At 48.0% G+C, this 21,672-nt stretch overlaps 1 protein-coding gene and 1 long non-coding RNA gene across 2 annotated transcripts; one reads left to right on the plus strand and one right to left on the minus strand.

Moving 5' to 3' along the window:
• Nucleotides 1-593: 593 nt before the first annotated feature.
• On the minus strand, nucleotides 594-3,436 carry FZD4 (frizzled class receptor 4). Its single transcript, XM_055702647.1, has 2 exons — nucleotides 3,191-3,436; nucleotides 594-2,188 (listed from the first exon to the last, which is right to left on the minus strand). The coding sequence occupies exons 1-2, from the start codon at nucleotides 3,320-3,322 to the stop codon at nucleotides 860-862; spliced, it is 1,461 nt and encodes a 486-aa protein (XP_055558622.1). The 5' UTR covers nucleotides 3,323-3,436; the 3' UTR covers nucleotides 594-859.
• LOC114014602 (uncharacterized) lies at nucleotides 2,135-14,683 on the plus strand. The gene is made up of 3 exons (XR_003558164.2): nucleotides 2,135-2,214; nucleotides 8,774-8,880; nucleotides 11,310-14,683. It is a non-coding gene; the product is annotated as an uncharacterized LOC114014602 (long non-coding RNA).
• Nucleotides 14,684-21,672: the final 6,989 nt, after the last annotated feature.

Here is a 21,672-nt window from a genome sequence, read left to right on the forward strand (position 1 = left end):
ATACACAGTCTCCCAGCTCCCACTGATTCCTCTACTTCCAACAACGGCCTTGGGTAAAGCTTTTAAAAAATCAGAAATACTGACAGAACCACAGAATAATTCAGGTGGGAAGGGACCCAGGCAGGCCCAAATGCCTGCAAGGCAGAGTCAACTCTCAATTCAGACCAGGTTACAGATGGTAAAAAGAATGTTTTGAAATTATTATTAGACCATCAGATGACTTAAAGAATCATCCTTACTAATACCTCACTAAATCCTGTTCATCATGGGTAACTCTCAGTCCACTTGGTATTTGTTGGAGGACCTGATCCTTGGCTGACTTGTGCAGCATGTGGGAGAAACAGAAATCCCCAGGGCATAAAGACACAACCCTCGGCAAGCTCTTCCTTCACGATGCTGAACTCGGAAAGAAGACATCTCACTGACATCCTGGGTGCTTAAGTCAGCCCAGAATTTGGCCCCGGACCACCTTTCCTCCATCAGCTATAAGATGATGAAAAGAAACAACATCCCACAGCTGTGGGCTACAGTCCCTCAGCTTCTAAAGACCTCAGTATATTGCATCCTGCTTTTAAAAAAACAACAACAACAAAAAAAAGGAAGATAACATGTTTGGATATTTCACAGCTTTTAAAGCCTCCCAGGGCTTTCTTATTTTGGGCAGCACGGTTTATGGCTATTGTATCTGCAGCATGATCTTTTTGCTGTTTATTCTTTAAGGCTTTTTTTTTTCCCCGTCCCCTGGAGACAGGTTGTGTAACCATCTCCCTACTCTACTCCCAACATTTACACGGCAACGCTTACACACGATCAGTCCTTCATGGGACAGCAGTCAGATCATTGGGGTGTCGTCCTTTTCTCATACCACGGTCTCGTTCCCTTTCCCAGGTTTCACCCAACCATCTGCTCTCTTCTCCCGTTTCACTTTCCCTGAGTTCACCAGTCTGTTTGAGCACCTCTGCCACATGTGCAGAGTTTTGGCTGACCAGATCCACATACCTGATGTAATACCCACTAGGAGGGACATGAAGATTTTAAGCATCTCCACTGCCATATTGGAATCATCTGCCGAATAGCGGAAAACGGCCCAGTTGGAGATTTCGTAGAAATAACAGGCAATGACACACGTTGCTGGGACGGTGTACAGCACTGAAAAGACACCGATTTTGACCATCAGCCTTTCCAGTTTGTCAGTTTTAGTTCCATCTTTCTGGAGATTAGACCTGATTTTAAATAAGGCCACGAGTCCCGCTGCAATGAATAAAGTCCCGATGACCAGGTAGGTAAAAAGCGGAGCGACGACAAAGCCCGTCAGCGCATCTAGGTTCTGGTTCCCGACGTAGCACAGACCGGTGAGCTCATCTGCATCTACTAGTCTCATAATCAAAATGACGATGGTCTTCACCGCGGGGATAGCCCAGGCTGCGATATGGAAATAAGAGCTGTGCATCTCTATGGCTTCGTGGCCCCACTTGAGTCCTGCGGCCAGAAACCACGTCAGTGTCAGAATAACCCACCAGATGGAGCTAGCCATCCCGAAAAAATACATCAGCAAGAAAATTATAGCACATCCTGTGTTCTTAAGACCTTCTTGGATAAGAACAGGTTCTGCTGCCTCTTCAAAATCACAGGATATCCTTTCCCGGCCCACAGTTAGCCTCACAATATAAGCAATGCTATAAATATTGTAGCACATGCTCAAAAATATGATTGGGCGCTCCGGGTAGGAAAATCTGGATGAATCAATCAGGAAGGTCAGGACTGTGAAGGCAGTCGAGATGAAGCACAGACTGGCCCACACGGCCATCCAGATATCCGTGAATTCCTTAGTTGACCTGCTGTAGAGACCAGCGTCGTAGCCGCATTTCAGGACACAGGTCAAGCTCCTCTTCACCCAGATGTACTGATCCGAGTTAGATCCCATGCTGTGGCACTCTTCTCCCGGCTGCAAGGAGGTCTTGCTATGAAGGGGAACCTCTTCGTCTCCTGGGCCCTCCATGCACATGTGGTTGTGATCATTCTGGGGTGGGAACTTGCTGCAGTTTAGACTGTCTGGCCAGGCAAAGCCGAATTCTTTTAAAACGGGTTCGCATCGTCTTTTGACAGAGAGGCACATGCCACCGCAGGGACCGATGGGGATGTTAATCTTCTCTGTGCACATCGGGACATAGACGGAACAAAGGAAGAACTGGAAGAGAGGAACAGAAATCACAAGTGAGTTAGGGGAAAATTAAACAGGTCGATATACAACAAGTTTTCTTCTTTTGGCTTTTTAGCAGTAATAGTTGGTCTTTTGCCTTAAAAAACAGGAAGCAGCATAAAACAAATAAACCAAGAACAATAAAAACAAAGGGGGGGGGGGGGGGAATCACTAACAATGTTGTCTTCTTTCAGTTCAAATGTGGTCCGAAGCCAAAGCCTGAACATTTTACTCCCTTGATCAGCTCCATGTAAATTTATCCCATCAGTTTCAATAACGCGAGTGGGATTTAGGCAGCTCTAAACCTCAAGGGTGCAATTTAGGAAAGAAAAAAAAAAAACCCAACCAACCAACCAATGAAAGCGGTTTCAACAAATAGATATATTTGTTCTAGGCACTGCCTGGATATTACAGCTCGCAAACACACGGAAGAAAAGGCACGTATCGAATCACTTTGGTGTGCCATCCTCCTAGAGGAATGCCTTTTGCTTTTACCGTAAGGTCACGCACCTAGTTACAACGTTCATAAAAACCTCGTTTTCTGGGGTTCGAATAATCGCAGCTCTGCGAGGCGGTGAGGCAGGAGGGCTGGGGCGCCGGCTCGGGACCTCCACCCCAGGAAAGGAGCTGGGGTTGGTGCCTGACGGAGCCCACGGCTTCGTGGGGAGGCGGTGGGGAGCGCAGGGACCCTGCCGGGGAGAGAAGCCCCCGCGGTGCGACCCGCGGGCGGCCCGGGGCAGGCGGCAGCTGCCGGCAGCGGCCCCGCCGCTCTCTCCCTCCCCAGGGGCGCAGCAGAACCGGCGGGCAGCTCCCGGCCAGGACCGGGCAACCGGAGCGGGCAGCCGGGCCACCGCCTGCCCCGCAGCCCCCCGCACCGCCCCCCGCGGGGAGCCGCGTCGCGGGGCTGAGCCCAGGGGATGGGGACGAGGGGATGGGGATGGGGGATGGCAGCCCCCCGCCCGTCCCCGCACGACGGGGGCCCCGACCCACCTGGAGCTGGCTGGAGCAGCCGTACTGGATGAGGGGGGTGAAGGTGGTGAGCTGCAGCTCCGCGTCCGCCTGCAGCTCGTGTCCCACCAGGTTGGGCATCTTGGTGACATTGTAGCCCAGGTTCTGGCACATGGCGATGCGGATGGCGTCGCAACGCCGCTCCTCCTCGTCGCCGAAGCCCCGCGCCCCGCCGAGCAGCCCCGCCAGCAGCACGGCCAGCAGCCGGGCACGGCCGGCCGCCCCCCCCGCCGCCCCCCCGCCATGGCCCGAGCAGCGGCCCACCTGCCCCGGCCCCGGCCCCGGCCTCGGCCCCGGCCCCGGCCCCGGCCGCGCCGTGCCGCACGGGCCGGCTCCAACGGGGAGGGGCCGGGGGCGGCTCCGCTATTAAACAGCTTCGCCGAGAAACTGCCCAGGGGAGGGCCGGCACCTCCCCGCGCCCTCCCCGCCTCGCCGCCCCCGCCCCGGGGAGCCCGCCCCGCCGGGGGTCCCCCCGCTCCCCGGGCAGCCCCGGCCCGCCCCCCGCCCCGCGACGCGCCGTCCCCCCTGCACCCTCCGGTTCTCCTCCCTGGGGCCGCCCTACCTGCAGCCCCCCGCCGCGTCCCCCAGAGACACGCCGGGGAGCCCAGTCCGTGCCCCCCACGCCACCACCCCCTTCCCTCCATGGTCACTGTCCCCACCATCCCCCCCCCCCCCCCCCCCAGCTGGCTCCGGGGCTTCCCCCAGTCCAGCTCCCAAGGACAGGCTGGGCTGAGCCCCCCAAGCCCTGCCCTCACTTCTGGCCTGTCTCTGCTCAACTGGGGGTGCCCAGCTCCCCCCTTACTGGGTTAGGGCTATTTGGGTGCCCCCCCCCCCCTCCCCCCAGCCCCCTGATGCTACTTCTGGGCTCTAAGCGTTGTTCGAGTTTTCACTGGGGCCAAGAAATCCGGAGGGCACAGCTAGGTACCCCTGGCATTCATGTAAATCTCCCTAAAATAAATGTGGACGCAACATTCGTGAATTGGGGGGGGGCTGGGTGATTAAGCAGATCTTTAACGTGTCAGCGGGAAGGAGGGATTAAGCGTTCAAGTTCTCTTGGTATTATTTACACCTGTAATAAAATCTGGTTGGGCTGGTTGCGCCTTTAGCACAAATATGTCATCTATTAATGAACTGTTTGTAAAGCCCTTCGAAAATGTTTGTCAAGCCCCGGGTTGGTGACCTCTTACTGTGTGTGTGCATGGCTTGTGGCATGTGCGTGTGCCCCCCGAGCATGCCCACCGCCAGCGGCTCCCGCTCCGTCCTGCTCCGCGGCCCTCCCTTCTCCCCGACAGCCCCCGGCGGCATCGGGGCGCTGAGGCGAAGGCGAACAGGCTAAGGCAGCTCTTCCCTACGGCTCTTTGCCAGGCATGGGATCGTAAAGGACAGCGAGACCCCCGCTGTGAAGGGCTCTGTGCTCAGTCACTGCAGGTTCCCCCTCCATGGCTCCATCGGGTTTTTGTCACCTCTGCAATGCGGGCAGCGCGTGTGTGAGCTGTCCCCCGATGCTGTAGGGACCGACGGGCTCTACGTCGGCTTTCCCCTAGCGTGATGGCTCATGCTTGAATTGAGGTTTCATGAGCATAGATGTTTACATAGCTCTCATCACCGTAACACTTTACAGCTAGCTCAAATAAATCCTGCCGCTAACCTCACCAAATCCCGGTGAAGCAGACAAGTAATATTTTTAAACGCATTTAACTTTTTAAACGCAGAGGCAGACAGTGCTACAGTCCCAAGGTCAGGCAAGGAGTCTCCGATGGAGTCAGCAGCTCAACTGTATCTTGCAAGGCCCGTGTTTACTCACAAGCACTGCCGTCTGTAACCAGCGGCGCTCAGCTGCTAATCTGGGCGGGCGATAACGCTGTGAACGCACACGGTGTGCTGCACACGTCTGCCAGGCTGCTCCCAGACCCCTCGAGTTTCCCACCTACATCCGACAAGCGCGGAGAATGGGTGATGGGTGCTCTCGGTACAGGCAAACACCTGAAAGCAGGAGGCAGAGACTCTCCACGGGAGAAGTTTTCAGGGTTTGTTTTTTTGGTACGAATTAGGTAGGGAAGAAGACCAGAGGGAGGATCATAGCATAACCTTAAAAACAATACATCTTTGTCTTAGTATATAAAAAACCTTTTCCTTTGCAGTCTCCTGCTGCAGTTAGGCACCGAAGCAGAGTTTGCTGCTACCGGCATATGGCCTTTGCCCTATTCCCATGAAAAAATTCACCTCCTGCATGTTCAGAAGTTGTGCAGCAAAACCCTCTGCCCATGGACCTGGTCCCCAGAGTCCGTAAAGGGGCAGGGGGACATTTTGCAGCTACAGCGTAGCATGGATACAAGTACTTTTTCAGAAGAAGAACTTCCCCACCCCCCCAAAAAACCCTCCCACGATTGCCTTTTCTTTGAGAACACAAAATAAATATTAGAAAGTGCTACACTGCTGTGTTTGCTTTGGAAAGTCTTTTAGATAACGGGAATTGGTTTTCAAAACAGGAACACTGGGAAAGGCGGTGGCAAATCATATGAGAGGTCAGAGTTGAAAAAAATGGTAATTACCCAGCTTTGAACCTTATGCATATATTAACAGTGGTTGAATGTCACCATGATAAGCAAGTACATTATAGTTTCTTTAAACAGATCGAAGTGAGAACCCTCCCAGATAGTGGGTTTATAGTTTCTTAGATGACTGGGCAGTGTGAGATGCACAAGCCGTGTTCCTTCCTAGGTTATTGCCTGACTGACAGCATTTTATTTTTTTGTAATAAATCTGATTTTGAGGTTGCTTTTGTTAAAGGATAAGCAGCCACCCTGATAATAAGTATTTATTGTGGCCGCCAATAATTACATTTGGTTTCTAGTCTGAGTTATCTTCAGCTTCCAGCCACTGACTTTTGTTCTCTCTTTGCTGGCCAGGTTGAGAAGTCATTGCTGAGATTATCCCCGTAGGTAATGTCAGGCTGTGATTAAGTCACCCTTTGACCCTTCTGTAGTAAGCAAAATAGATTGAACTTCCTGAGTTTCTTACTGTAAGGCGTCTTTTCCAATTCTTTAATCATACTTTGGATTTTTAAGGAGAAAGATCTGACCCTGCTCTTTGGAAAGCACTTGCCGCCCAAACCATCCTTTTACTTAATGTATATGTCCATTAAGTCTTAATGGATATGTCTGAATTAGTAGCCTGCGCACCCCAGGACCTGCTAGAGTCGGCTAGGATAGGGAGGCACTTGCAGAAGGCAACTCACGTAGTAGGAATTACATTAATATAAAACGCTACTTTAATTTATTATCATCTTGTTATTACTATTTCCCCTTTAAATTTGTAGGGGGGGATGTTCATAACTATTTAAGTTATGGGCATATTTTTACCCTAAAAAAAAAAAAAAAATGCTTACCAGCATCTCTCAGAGTCTTCCATCATCTTGCAGCATATCTGAGAAGGTTCAGAACTCTTCTTTGAACATTTTCAATGCATCAGCGTTTGCCTGAACTGTAGTATTAGAACATGGCTCAGCTTTCCAGTAGGAGTGACACTTGTGTCGAACGTGCAGGTAAAATACCCTCCAGTCCTACACAAGATCACCCTGCTCAGACCTCCAAGAACACGATCTACCTCACAGCATCACACTGAGAGGCAGGACTGATGCCTGGTGGGCAGATCTAAGATGCCTTGGGCGACCTGTTGATTTTTTTTAAAAGCAGACAACGCAGTAGGATGTGATTATTTTAACCAAATGTAGATGTCAGGTTTTGGTCAGATGAATTTCACTCTAAAAATGCCTCTGCCTCTCAAGTGACTGTAGAGGGAACCTAGCCCAGAGGTGAAAGCTCACCAAGAGGTGTCTAACGCTGGAGGAGAGCAGTCCCTGCCTTCCTGCCAGTCTCCTGGGACTCGGTGATGGAGGAGATTGATATCCCAGAGAGTTCTTTTGAAGATCTAGGACACAAGTTATCTAAACATGCAGGGTGTTTAAAACATGTAACTTGTAGAGCTGTTTTGGGACACTGAAATGGTAGAATGTATTAATTACTATTAGTTAGCTCTATCATGCAACTCCTATATATTTTCCAGTGTACCACAAAAATATCTGTTGGACACTTCTGACATCTGTTTTGTTTAGTGAGAATTCCACAACTTCCATCCAGTAACGGACTAGCACCATTAGTGACTTCCTCTTGGTCTCAGTTTACATAAAACACTGTTGTCTTTGACCGTCTGTCCATTTGTTTTTGGGTTTTGCTTATTTTATCACACTTTTGTCGTTCCTTTTGGATTTATATTCCTTCAGATCAATGTCTCCTTTCTACTGTTTGACATTTATGCTTGAACGTAATTAACTTCATAATTTTTAGAATTTTATTAAAGATTTTTTCTTTAATTTTTCCATCTATAAAGTGAACTGATTTTTTTAATCAAGACAGATCACTTTATTTAGTGATGGCTTTTCAAGCATCTAGTAATCTATTTCAAATGGATTCCTAATTGCTACTCACATGCTTGATAGAAATTCTCTCCCCTACTTACTTCTGTAGTTTGTGAGGCTGACACTTTTAAAGCAGGAAATATGTCTGTTCCCAGGTTTGCATTTATCCTGCTTTATTGAACCATTCTAATCAGCATTTCAACTGTGCAGTAAGAAAAGTTCAGAAAAGAAAAAGGTTGTTTTGTCGTGACACTTCAAGTGAACATGGCTCTACCTGACTCAGGGAAAAAAAACCACTAGTGCAGTGAGCTGCACGTGCATTTATGAATATATACACACATATACAAATACATATATATGTGAGTCCTTTATACATAGAAACTTCATATATAATACCAGTGCACAAGGTAGCACACAGAGTGACACTGATGTTGAATCAATCAACATTGATCTCAGTGGGGCAGGATGTGTCCCAGACCTTAGAATAAAGTATATAGTATGTGCAAATGTACCTGCCATGGTGCATTGCAGCATCCATCTGGGCCTGATCCCATGGGATTTGATGCTGATGCTCTCAGGATGCTTTGTTTAGGTTTCTACCTCTGGTTCTCCCTGTGAGCCAGCTTGCTTGGCAAAGGGAGACCCAGGAGGTACCAGCAGTGGTGTCCATGGGGCAAGACCCCTGACATGCTGCCAGTCTCTGCTTCCATCCAGACACGCCGGTAACTTCCTTCAATGTACTTTGGTGCAGCTAAGCTGTGACACATAGATCCCATATCTGGATTCACGTGTGTAATTCCTTGCATGCCAACACAGGTCAATAGTTGCTCCATGACCCCTGAAAGTCAATATTTTGGTCTGCACAGAGACCTCAGAATTTGGTTTTACAGCACTGTAAACAGGAAATTTCAGTGCTACTCAATATATGCACCATTTTGAGAAATCCTTTGCATTTAGATAGCATCAAAATGTTTGACAACACAAGATTTTTCTGATTATGTGTGTGGGTTAGGAATCCGGCATGCACAGATGTATCACGCACAATGTTCCATGGGGCACTGAGGGCTTCATCTACTTGTCAGTATTTTTTTCACAGAGGTGTTTCTCTTTCTAGGCTCCAGAATAACTTTAATTCTTTTTTTTAACAGCTCTCCCAAAGCCCCTTTCCTCAGATAATTCGGAGATTGATATACCTCTCCAGCCAGATGAGCAGAACAGACAAGAAGTTGCAAGGCAAAGTCACTGTCAGGATCCGGTGAGACAAAAACGTGCACAAGGGTTTTTTCAGAGTGTAGCTATATTTATAAACTGTACTAAAACACAAACCCATCCAAAACAACCAGCCCTCTTCCCTTGCCTGATTTTGCCAGACTTTTCGGGAAAGCTCTGCTGCAGAGACCCAGCATGCCCAAGTGCAAGAAAATCTATTCCTTTTGGGAAAACTATTAGACTGTTTTGAAAATCAGACCCACAGCAGAGGCAAAATTCAGCCTGAACTTTGGAGTCAGTGCTTCTGTCTCCCAAAATTACTTTCAGTTTGAACTGCTACTCATAGCTTCTATAAAGCTCAGCGATTCGCATTGTGGCTTGAAATTTCCCACACTTGACCTTAGCCCAAGGGATTTATATTTTTTTTTCTGGAAAATTATGAGCAGTTTTCTCCTCAGAAAATTATTCAAAGGCCCTTTTTTTTTAATGCTCAGATAACTCCAAAACAGCTTGGTTTTATAACTTCAGATTTGGCATATGCAGAGTGCAATCCTGAAGGAGGAATGCACTTTTTGTCTCGTTTGAAGAAATTTCATTTCGCAATAGTGAATTAGCCTGAAAGTTTTGGAAATAATAGACTGATCGTTCACAGGGCGTGATTTAACCGTGGTAGAAAATGACAGGCTGAGCTCTTTTTCTCTGAGAGGTCACGAGTCTTGCTTTATAAATACGGCTTAGTTTCCTTTTTGCAGAGTCATCTTCCCACTAAATCTTTCAGCGTCCTGTTTTGCTTTAACTCTATGGCAGCATCGGAGGTTGTTTCCCGTATATTTGCTTTCCATAAGCGACTTTGTTCTTGGCTTTTGGTGGCCTTTTGCTTGTTCTATACAGCAAATTTTGCTGGGCATGATTTAAGAAGGACTCTTTCTGCCTTGCATGGCATGCTGAGTTAAACTACTGCTCCTCACTCTTTCACAGGTTGCACCCAGTCCCGGTCCTCACACCCAGCTGTCGCCCACATCACACAAACCTGCTCATGGACACAGGGGATAGATTTTTTTGAAAGCATCCTACAGTGCTTTCTCCTCAAACGGATTACCCCAGAAGTAAATACGCAGCTTTAAAACATTTTAAATAATTGATTTATTGCCAAAGAAGTACACACCAAGTTTAAAAGCACGGGAATTAATTAATTAATTAAATCGGTTAGGTTTTTTAGCTTCGGAAATTAAGATAAGCTGAGATATAAATCCCTCAAAATAAAGAGCTAAGAAGGTGGAATTGCCGATACACTTTGCCTGGTTTGCACTTCTCCAGCAGCACCGCGACGGGCTGGTTTAATCAATCAGTTATTGCAGGGCTGAGGTTGATCTGTGTCATTGGAGCAGCGCAGAGCTGTCAAGCGTGCTGATGAATCTGGCCACAAATCTTAAAATGTACTATTGTCCCCCATTAGAAAGCCTGTGTGAGCTGATACGCTGTGTTTAATTACGTATCAGCCAGTATTGACTTGCAGGGCACGGCTGGAAAAGAACCTTCTTTGTATGGTGTTGGGCAGGCGGTGGGTCATTCTCCTGGGAAGGAGAGTCGGCATCTGCCAGGAGGTGAAGTTCGCGGCATTCACACCGCTTCTGTGGCGCCTGTGAATGCACAAAGGGGGACTGGGAAACCTGTCCCCTTGCTGATAGGGGCTGTTGGCACGAGTCGCATGAGGAGCCGCCTCACGTGCCGGTCAAGTGGCTTTAAGTTATACGCACAACAGCCTTCAGGTTGTTACAGAATCGCAGAGGAGTTTAAATAGGCAGCAATACTTGACTCTCCCAGTTCCAGCTGGCCTGCCCAGTTTGCAGTGGCACTATTCTTCGCTTTATGGGCCATTTAAAATAGTCCCTGAGTGCTAATTATTTCCAAATTCCAGTCTCCTCTGCAATTTTTCTGATTTTTTTTTTTTTTTTTTGACTTACTAACTGTTATTTTCTCTTTACATGATCACAAGACACACTCCATTTGGGAGCTGGTATAATTATTTCATCGAAGGAGATGAGTTTTTGCTAATAGATTTACACATATAGCATGGATGTAATTGCAAATGATATCTGTTTTACTCTACTCCCTCTTCCAGTATAGTTTGTTCCCTTTTCTCACACAAAGCCACTCTTCCCTAGACCAGCTGTACATGACATTCGTAGTTTTGCTTTTTCTTTACCACTTCCTATACAGTTAAAACAACGCTACACTCATATGAAGATAAACACATAGACTTCATACCAGACAGTGAGAAGGACTGGTTTGGCAAGTCTTTGGCAAACAGGTTTCTTAATTTCTATCCAAGTTGGCAAATTAATCATATGGATTACTGTTCCACAGACTAAAGGACTTACAAAATTAGTCTGAGCATAGATAATGTCATTCACTCTTGTCCAGAAGGCTTTGCTGCCATTTCACCTTTACATTTTGTTCCTTACATGCGTACAGGTGACGATGTGGACTGCAACCCACCTTACCCTATGTGGACATATGCTCTTCCTCTAACTCCCTGGCAGGGTAGGTCCGGGTACTAATTGTTAGAAAGCTGACAAAATAAAACAAATAGCCATGTGATGACAAGGAGGGGTGGTGTGGCCACGAAAGAAAACAGATCAGCTTAGATTGGCTTCAACTGTCAAGGAACCGCACCCTTATTCTTTCCTACCAAGCTGATCCTCACGGTATTTTAGCACTGTACTGAGGTTTTGTTATCAATGGAACAAATGCAGAATTTTATTTTTATTATTGCTGGATCAAGCATTTGAGTATGTACTGATCTTTCATTCTTGAGCAGTATAATTTATATTTGGAGACTGACAATTTCTCTAGTTCCCCATAGACATATAGATGAACATAGAAAATTGCGAGAGCTTATGTGAATTCTGTTTTTCTCAGGCATTTTTATTCCTCAGAGAGACTTCCATGGGGCCAAATTACCATGAAAACTAGATTACCATGATATTTCAGTTCCTTACGGTAAAAGTTCATGTCATTCATTACTGTTGACAGTATACACGCATCCTTGGGGAACTATGAAAAATATAAAAAGAAAACTTCTAAAAATGTGCATAAAAAACATATGAAAAACACCATTTAACTTGAATATTCCCCGGGCAAAACTAAAGCCAATTCTTTTCCGAATACAAAAATTTCAGGCCACAGCTGGGCATAGCGCTGCATTGAAACGTAAGACTATTACTCAGTATATGACATAAGATCACTCCAGATAGAAGAAGAAAACAATTGGAAAGGAGATCAGCACACAAGCCCCTTTGCTCTGCCCACAAGGTGCAAAGCAGTGGGGAGTCAGGCTCCTGACGCAGACAAAGGGCACTGTGTCTTCTCTTCCAGTGCAGCCCGTGCCTGAGGCTGAGACCTAGACTGACCCCTCCTCATTTTAAGCTTGCAGGAAAAGCTCTCAAGAGTGCACTTCACCACCAGATCAAGACCACTGCAATGGAGGACAACCAATGAAAAGGCCATTGATGCTCTCCATGCTGTCCCAAACCCTGCCTCTCCTTTCTATGCATTCTTATCAATGTCTACAAATACCTTAAGGGCGAGTGGCAGGAGGAGGGGGCCAGGCTCTTTTCAGCGGTGCTCAGCGACAACGGGCACAAACTGCAATACAGGAGGTTCCATCTGAATATGAGGAAAAGCTTCTTTACCCTGAGGGTGGCGGAGCCCTGGCACAGGCTGCCCAGAGAGGCTGGGGAGTCTCCTGCTCCGGAGACATTCAGAACCCACCTGATGTGACTCTGCGCACCCTGCCCCAGGAGAACCTGCTTGAGCAGGGGGTGGGGCTAGGTGACCTCCAGACGTCCCTTCCAGCCCTGACCATCCTGTGATGTAGGAGTTGTGCAGCCAAGGGTGAGGTTTTTGGTAGGTTTTGCCATTGCTACGTGAGTCTGCCATTGAACACCACATAGTCAAGGCAGAGAGAGGCTACTCAAGAGTCCAGATCAGACCTAATGTGGCTGCACTGGAGATGCTCCACTCTCCCTCAACTGTCAAAAGAGCTTAGGATGTCTATCTCATTCTTTAGCTGCTCCAAGCAGTTGGGTAAAGTTAAGAGGAACTAACATAAGAGGGTGGAAGTTAAGGACGAATTTATGCAGGAACCCTTGGGCAAAGTGTATGACTGTGGAATAAATATTCTTGATTTCAGCCTGACTAGAGGATAATTTTAACACCTTTATTGTAAGACTGGCATATGAAACTGTAACACCATGCCACGCCAGCATCTGAATTATGAAAGGATGAACTGGGTCAGAAGTTCATCTTACCAATTTCAGTAAGAAAAAAGCCAGCATTTCCAGAGATCATTTGTTACGTAGACACATAGGAAAAGAGGATTTTAAATAGCCCTTCTAGAAAGTGGTACTGGTAAAAGATGGCTCTGGGGTTTATTTTCTTCAGCTAAAACAAACTGAGATGCTGGATGTTAAATGACATTTATTTTAAGATAACGAGCTGCTGCTAAGCCGTACTGCAAACTTGTACATCTCTTTTTTGGTGTCCTCAATAATTATAGCTCCTCCACACAGTGGTAAAAGCTGTATAGTCTTTCAACCTGGGCTATTCAGTTAACTTAAAATGTTGCTTCGTCACCTGAAAATATGCTTTGCTGCACTGCTTTTACATAAAATCTCCTTAAACAAATGGATGCAGTTCAGTGGGGGTGGGAGTGCTGGGAAGAGATATAACTTCTTGCGCACTTTGTGATTTCCCATGTCAAGTTTACTAAAGTTTCGGTATGAGGGAACTTATTTGAAATACGTCATTTGGGTTAATGCTGCTTCGTGGCATTGAGACATAAATTGCACATCCATGGACATCAGGTCATTAACCACCCTTAGCGCCTCATTTTTGGGGCACCATACTATCCCCGCCAGGGCTGTGTAAGTTCCCTTCGGGCTTTTGACCAAAGAGATCTGTGTAAAACATTACCTTTACATGCCTTCTCCAAAAGAAAAAAAAAAAAAAAAAGAAGCAAAATTCTTTTATTTTCTATAAATAGGATGTAAAAGGAAGGTGCTTTCCTGGTGTGGGAGGGGAATGTAAAATGATACCATGTCTGAGCAGTTACCTCATCTCCATGCACAGGCATACGCACATGCATACCGAGCTCCAGCCAATGCAGTAAGTTTTCCGCTCTCCGTCTTCAAAATCTTCCAATGTTAAAAACCACCACCAAAATATCAGGAGAAACCTTCTGAGAGTGACATATATCAGCCTGCAAAATGACCCCTCCCAGGGAGCGCTGAAAGCCCTATCATGTTATAAACAACAGTAATTCTTCATGCATGAGGTGCACAAAGCTGGACAAACATTAAATGGTCTGCGACACATGCTGCTGAGATGTTGCTGCTACGCAGAGGCATGGATGGGGATTTGGGCTTAGGGCCCAAAGATCACGCCTATTCCTAATAAAGAATTTACACTCAAGTTCATCTCTTCTAGCTGGGTACTCAGACACCAAGATAACTCCACAACATCTGCTTACAACTAGACAAAACACTGGAAGCTATTCTCTGGAAGATAATATTGCCAAGGCTAAAGAAATAAGCTATTACTTTAAGGCGGGGATTTTTTGGGGAGCTGCAAAGTTAGGTGTCCAACCTATACTGAAATCCAATGGGATCTGAACGTCTAACTCCCACAGGGTTCTCTGAAAATACTGACCTTGAGATGCTACATTTTTCTCTCAGCTGTGCCAGAGGTAGCATGAGGGAAATCTCCGCAGGAGATGTCTGTAAATGAGTTCAGAACTCACCCATAAAATGCTGACAAAGTAATCTGGAGCACACAGAGCCCTGCCTAGTGATGAGTATACCATTTCATTATTTCTGTGTTTATTAAATTTTTTTTCCCATGTGTTGTTTTTGGTTTATCGGCAGTTTTTATTTTGATTTGTGTTTTATTACAATTTACTTTCATTTGCTAGTTCTCAGTCGATTGACGGAGAACAAAAGAATGCACAGTGTAGAACAGTGAAATAATAGTGTTTATTTTCACAAGTTTGGACTGATCAAATAACTCACAAGTCCCAAAGTGGAACCATGCCTGAGGTAGGTTAGGTCATCTCGAGTGTGGGGAAACAAACAGAAATATCCCATTCTTCACTATTGTTTATTATATTTATGCCGCTTGGGAGTTTTAACAATACCACATATATAAAACATTTGTTCTTGCTTTCTGTGCTATTCAGAGTTTTCTCAAGCTTCTTTTTTTTTTTTTTTTTTTTTTTTTTTTTTTTTGCTAGGGACACTGCAATGTTGTTACGCCTTAGTGACTTTCTCAACTGATGTAGCAGAAAAGAAACAGCCCCTAGGAATGAGCCAGAGGTACTGAAAAGGAGGTTTTGTTCTCTGAATGCTTCTGTGTTTAAAAATGGTTCTTTTGAGAGTTTTAACTAGCTCGCTTCAACTTCTTCCCTTGATTCTTTTCCACGTGCATTCAAAGCTCCATCCAGCAGAGAGAAACCAAAAGCAGTCTGCTCCGTTACTGTCTGCTCCGTTACTGTCTGTATCTTCGCAGTCCCGTCAAGTCCACCACTGATTTTGATACTGCCTTCATCTTTGACAGGTGGTCCAAACGAGGATGCCTAAAGCTACATCTGCCTGCCTAAACCCAGCATTTCAAAAGCTAAGGAATCATGGGTGCCTTGTTTCTTTCATTTGCAATTTGAAGCACTTTCAAGACACCTTGCAGCTGAAAATAAAGGCAAAGGGAGCAACTTGCCTCAAAGAGCATCCTCCAAGCCATTCACCTTCCTCACAGCTTTGGCTATCCATAGCCCTGCTGAGGACAATGTAGTTTATCAATGCAGCACCGCAGGATAACCTCAAACCACTGCCAGCCTGCTTGAAAAAACCTGCAAAACACAGCGATCCAGCAGCTGCTACTTAGCCTGCTGAATTCTACTGCTGCGACATCCAAGTGCTGGCAGCAGGAGTGATCAGCATCCTGAGGCTATTTCAGCATGAGCGTTTGAAAACTAAGTCGCTGAAATTTACTGTTCATTATTCCTCTGGAAAAATTCAGGCTGACATTGAAAGCCTTTTCAAAAGTCCTGAGGTCCTAGAAACTACCGTTACTTTTCAAAGTAGCTGCTGAGTGCTTGGTTGTTTTAGAACAACTGCATTTCGATCTGTGGCCTTAGCAGCCCGACTTGATGGACTGACAGTTTTATTACAGAAACTTTAAGTATGGTAGGAACTTCAAACCGAGAAAAATGGCTCCTTCTAAGTCTTAAGTTCATGAAACTATTCATGACTTCGAAAGAATGTTTGTGTTTGAAGCATAAATAATGTGGTAGTAATGACTTCAAATAACATGGAAATGGGTGAAGAGGAGGGGCAAACAAAATTTTTTTATTTGAGGATCTCATCATTCATTCCTGCCTCCTTTTTCTTTCCTATTTTCTGAAAGATTCTTTGCATCGATGCTGAAGAGCAGCCAACCACCGACTGCTGCTCCTGTGGGTAACGGCTGCCTGGTGGCAACCCCACTTACGGCCAGATCCTTCTATCGCATATTCATCTCAGATCTCATTCAAAATGCCCCCAAAAGAGCCAGAGCGTGAATTAGCAAACAGGTGGCATAGACAATAGCGGTCCAGAGCTCTACTGCACTTCTTGGACCTCTTGAGGAGTGGAGGCACCACTAACTGCCGCAGAGCCCAGCCAGCCCCTGTCCTTCCCATACCTAGGCAAGGGAACCCATGGTGGCCATCACCTCCACGTTTGAAGGCTGCTGCCCTCACCTGGTAGGCAGAAATGAAGGACACGGGAGCTCTATGGGACAGGTCTTTCCTGACCGCTGCATTTGATATACCTCGAGACAGGAGTATGGCAGAGGAAGGACGCTGTGACTGTAGAGCATGGGCAGACCCACCTTTTGGTAGCACACAGCTTTTCCACCAGAAAAGATTTTATTCCTCCTGGGTGGTGTAAAGGTGGGGCTGTAGCAGCTCCAGTCTAATGAAGGTAGGGAAGTAGCCTTTATTGTCTGGGTGAGGGAGTTTTAAGCCCAGGAGTACACTGGGGTCCCCAGATGATGCAAAATGTGATTTTGCATTCTTCCCAGCACTACAGAAAGCGCTTTCCTGGAAAGCAAGAAAGAAGCAGAGAAGCAGCAGGGTCACAGTTACTGTTCTGGCTGCTCTTGTAGTGTCCGCGTGCACTGCCTCTCACTGCTTTTCTAGCAAACCCAGTGGCTTAATTTAGCCTTTAAAGACCAATTCCGTCACCTGATTTAGAAAGAAGAAATCACTGTCTCCAGGAACAGCAGCACCATGGGCTAAATACAGCTCAAGTACAATTCTACTGACGCCAGTGGCATGAATATGGCTCAGCATGTCATCTCTTGGCTTGGCCTGCAGAATCAGCGTGGTGACCATTACGAATTTGCTATCTTGATGTAATCCTTGGTACCTCTGTAAGAAAGACTGCAACATCTTTCCCTGGAGAAAAATATACAGATTTGTATAAACTGGAGGATATTATTGTGCGTATTAAAATGTTCGCAGGGTATTATCCCACAGCCCATCCCATATTTATTTTGGAAACAATTACATCTGGAAAATGGGAAAACTTCCAGACAAGTCCTTTACCTTGAAATATCAGCAAACACAAGGGTATTTTGAGATTATTCCCTGCTAAGAAATGGAAAAGTAACATTCATGAATGTAAGCCAGAAGAGAATCCCTCTACAAATAATGCAAAATGGGTTATGTTTCAAAGTGTAAGTAGTTTGGGAGACAAGGGTAAAAAGTAGTTCTTAAAGGGTCCTTCTCTCCTTGGAGGAAAGTCAACGCAGCTCAGTTAATGGTCATTTGTTCCCATTCAATACAGCCATTTCATGCATTAGTGATATACAAGATTATGTACTGTACCTACCATTTGTCCCAGATTTTGAGAAGAAATGGAGACTGGAGCAACATCTCCAAGTTCCTATGCGGTTTACCGAAGGAAGCAGATGTCTGCGTGTACGCATTGCCTCCACTGACCTGAGCAGAAGGATGAATCTAATCCCTAGCTTTTTTAGCAGCAGAATATTTTTCAGTCTGGATTTCATAAACTTTATGATTGAGGCATAAGACAATTGCGCAGATGGCAGGAGAACAAACTGAAGGACAAAAACAATGAGAGTGGAAGAATGGAGAAAGAAGGAAATATAAGTGAATGCAAAAAAATCCTTCTGCTGGAATGAGCAGTTCTTATCGGATAGCAGAAGCTACTTCCAGACGTGAAGTTCAGGCACCAAAAACTGCATGAGTAGAAGGGGAAGGCTGGATCACCTGTCCCAAGGGAGAAAACAACTACATGGCAAAAACCAGCACACAAATTGGAAAGCAGCATGAGGGAATCGAGAGGGCAAAGCATGATGTTTCTTCCAAGTTAAAATGTTTCCAGATTGTTCTGATACTTAAAAATGTTTAGAAGGAAGATCTTCCGATCCCAATGCAATTGAAAGGCAAAGCCTCCTGCAATGTGAAGTTGCCCATTTGGCTTTTTTCCTCAGTTTCTTTTTGTCTGCCTGGTTTTGTTCTAATACGTGAAACGCTCTGCCTTGGATTCTTCCCAGCTAGATCACCTCCTAACACCGATACCTGCCACTGCAAAGGCGAGAGAAAATCTTCATACCTCCCACTACTCTCATGGGCTGAGATGAGACACGTGACCTACTTGCAGATCCTAGATTTAGCAGATGCTGAAGATCTCAGTGGAAAATGTTCTCAGACTGAGGCCCACCAGAACCTGGAAAGACAGGCACTACTTCATTCAGCAACTGCTACCCAAGCCCTCTGGTTCCCTAATGTAACCAGTTATCATAGGTATAGGTGAACTGGAGGATTGCAGTGCTGTCCATCAGTTCAGGTCCCTTGTAAAGACTCAGTCTGGCCCTGGACATGTGCTGAAAGCTGCATTTTGTTAACCCACCTGCAAATGGGTACGTGAGCAACTGGAGCAGAGTCTAAATACAGTGAGACGCTGCCACATTGCTCCCTTCTGTGGCACAAGGCATGGAGGCTGGGATATCGTAGCTGTCTTAGTCTAACGAGGCTCATGTCTATCCAACATTTTCAGCAGCCTAAATTTTTATGCAGACACACTGATACTGCTACATCCATAAGGACCACGGAGTAAGCTGAGCACTCTCAACTTCCCCACCATTTGTGCTGCTTAGCAATTAGCTCACTCCCCGGCTTTGTTTTTGGGACTACTCTGAGTAACTGCCTCCGAGGCACCTAAATATTGAAAGGCAAGTCCTGAACAGCGTGTGCCACGTTACCTGGCTTTATACCACAGGATTCATCACTGCTGTTTAAGTAATGTTATAGACACAGCCTGCTACTCCTAGTACGCAGCCTTGCTCATGTGGCAAGGAGTGCTCCCAAAACCCCCAGGTACTTACAGGGGGCAAAAATAAAGGTCCTCGATGCTTTTTTAATTCATGTGAGTCCATCCTTTTGCAAGATTATTTTGTCCCAGTTCCAATCAAGGGTAAGTTTCTCCCAGGACAGAGTAGCCTGTGCTGACCACCAATGCCACTTGGGCTGTCAGCAGTACTCCCAGGCTGCTTTACCCCTACTTCTTCCCAGAATACGGTACTGCAACCCCATGGAAAAGGGCCCTGAGCAAGGTCAGGGCTGTGCTGCCTTCTTTATTAGTGCATCATCAGAGTCTTCCTCAGCTGACCCGACAGGAGAGGTGCCAAAGCCTCCAGTTCCGAGCGGGCAGCTATTCAGCCAGATCAGGGCTACAGCACAAATGAGGGAGGGATCCCGTTGGGTCCTTCTTTACCCATTTTCCCTAACTTGAGGAGGGCAGGTCCTCCAAAATTAGGACCGTCTGCAAAACCGTGTATCAGAAGTGAAATTATTAGCTTGTGAAATTATTAGCTTGTGCAATTATTAATCCTGTACATGCTCCCTGCCCACAAATACAAGGCAGCAAGCAAGCCTTAAGCCCAGAGTAGCATCAAAGCCAAAACATGCAAGCGAGAGAGCCAAAATCCGTATCTTAGGCAATAATTGCCTTTTCTACCCACAAGCAGTTCTTTAACAGAGTAATATAAAACCAGCAAGCAAGGCACTGGGTGCAAGCCAAAGTCCAGACAGCGCTGCGGCAGGTTATCCGGCCAGTGCCGCTTCCCGAGGGGGGTCAGCACACGGCAGCACTGCCCCCCCAGCCAGGCACGCAGCCCCAGCGCCCGGGCTGGATTTAAAAGCTCCCTCCAGTGTCTTCCACTAGCTCTGAAACCCAGAGCGTCCTGGACAAGAGTTCTACCTAGCAGAGGGCTGGTCGCTCAAGCACGCTTGACTGAAGGAATATAATTGAACTGTTTGGGCCAAAAAAATTCTCCTCCTGCAGATTTGCCGGGAGCCTGCAAGTAGCGTCTCGGCGGCTTTGCTAAGCGCCCAATTTACCCATCATGGGCTGCTCAATCTGTCACGCAAGCGTGCCCTTCCACCCGCCGCAGGCTCCTCGGGGGACACCCCCCCCCTCCCCCCCCCCGTAACGCTGTTTGCAAAATTAATGAGGGATTTGCTCTATCTCGTTGGGAGCAGCAGGGACTGGTCTCGGGTCTGATCAGTGAGGGAAACTGCGGGCTCGGCAGCGGGGGAATTTGGAGGCAGGCTGTAAGGGGAAGGAATTTTCTCGCTGTGGATCTGTTCCAAGTCCGGGTTTGCCTCAGGTTGGCTTGCTGATCCTCCTGTTTGCCTCGGGACGTATGTCCCACCTAGGGCTTGAAATAACCCCTCCGGACCTGACCGCGCACAGCGAGCCCGGGGCGCCCTGGCTCCGCGGGACCGACGTTTGCAGGCCGGCGAGTTACGAAAGGCCGAAGTAAAATCCCCAGGTCCCGACACGCCCGGCCCGTTCAGTCTCAAAATAATCCCAATTTCAAGCTGGAACCAGATGCCAGTTTGGCATCTGCCCCATAACCGTGTCATTGGTCACTGCCATCAGGGTTCTGTAAACCCCCTCCATATCCCCCCCCATCCACTCCCCCTTCCCTCATATCCCACCCCTCTCCTTCTCCCATACGCCCCCCCCCCCATATCCCACTCCCCTTCTTTCCAAAACAGAATCGGCCTCTTTCAAGCTTCTCCTCTCCCTGGGCCCGCTCTCGCTATCCCCCCCCCCCCCCGCCCCTTCCTTGGCTACATCGGTCGCTGCGGAGCCCGCCCGCAGCCCGCGACCGGGCCGGGGGTACCCAGGCTTGAGGCGCCGGCCCCCCCCGCCGCTCCCACCCCGGGGTGACGGAGGGCGCTCCGGGCAGCCTCTCCCTACGTGCGCTACCCGCGGCGCCCCGTCGGGCACGGGCACCGGAGCACCGGGCAGCGGCGCACCGGGCAGGGGCACCGGAGCACCAGGCGAGGGCACGCCGGGCAGGGGCACGTCGGGCAGGGGCACCGGAGCACCGGGCAAGGGCACGCCGAGCAGGGACGCACCGGGCAAGGGCGCACCGGGCAGGGGCACCGGAGCACCGGGCAGGGGCGCACCGGGCAGGGGCGCCGGAGCACCGGGCAGGGGCGCACCGGGCAAGCCCCGCGGCGGGAGGAGGGCCGCGGCGGGGGGGCGGCGGCAGGAGCGCGGCGCTGCCCGGAGCGGCGGGGCGTGGGGACAGGCCAGGCGGCCGGGACACGCGGGACGCGAACGGCACCGCGCGCCGCCCCCAGCCCACGTGCGCCACGCGCCCCGCGCGGAGGCTCGCGCCACCCCGCCCCCGGCCGCTCCCCGCCCCCCGGCGGCCGCGGATTGGCTACGGTCCTCACGCGAGCCGCGAGGCGGGGGGG

The sequence above is a fragment of the Falco cherrug genome, chromosome 2 (genome assembly GCF_023634085.1).
Source record: "Falco cherrug isolate bFalChe1 chromosome 2, bFalChe1.pri, whole genome shotgun sequence".
NCBI classification, from domain to species: Eukaryota; Metazoa; Chordata; class Aves; order Falconiformes; family Falconidae; genus Falco; species Falco cherrug.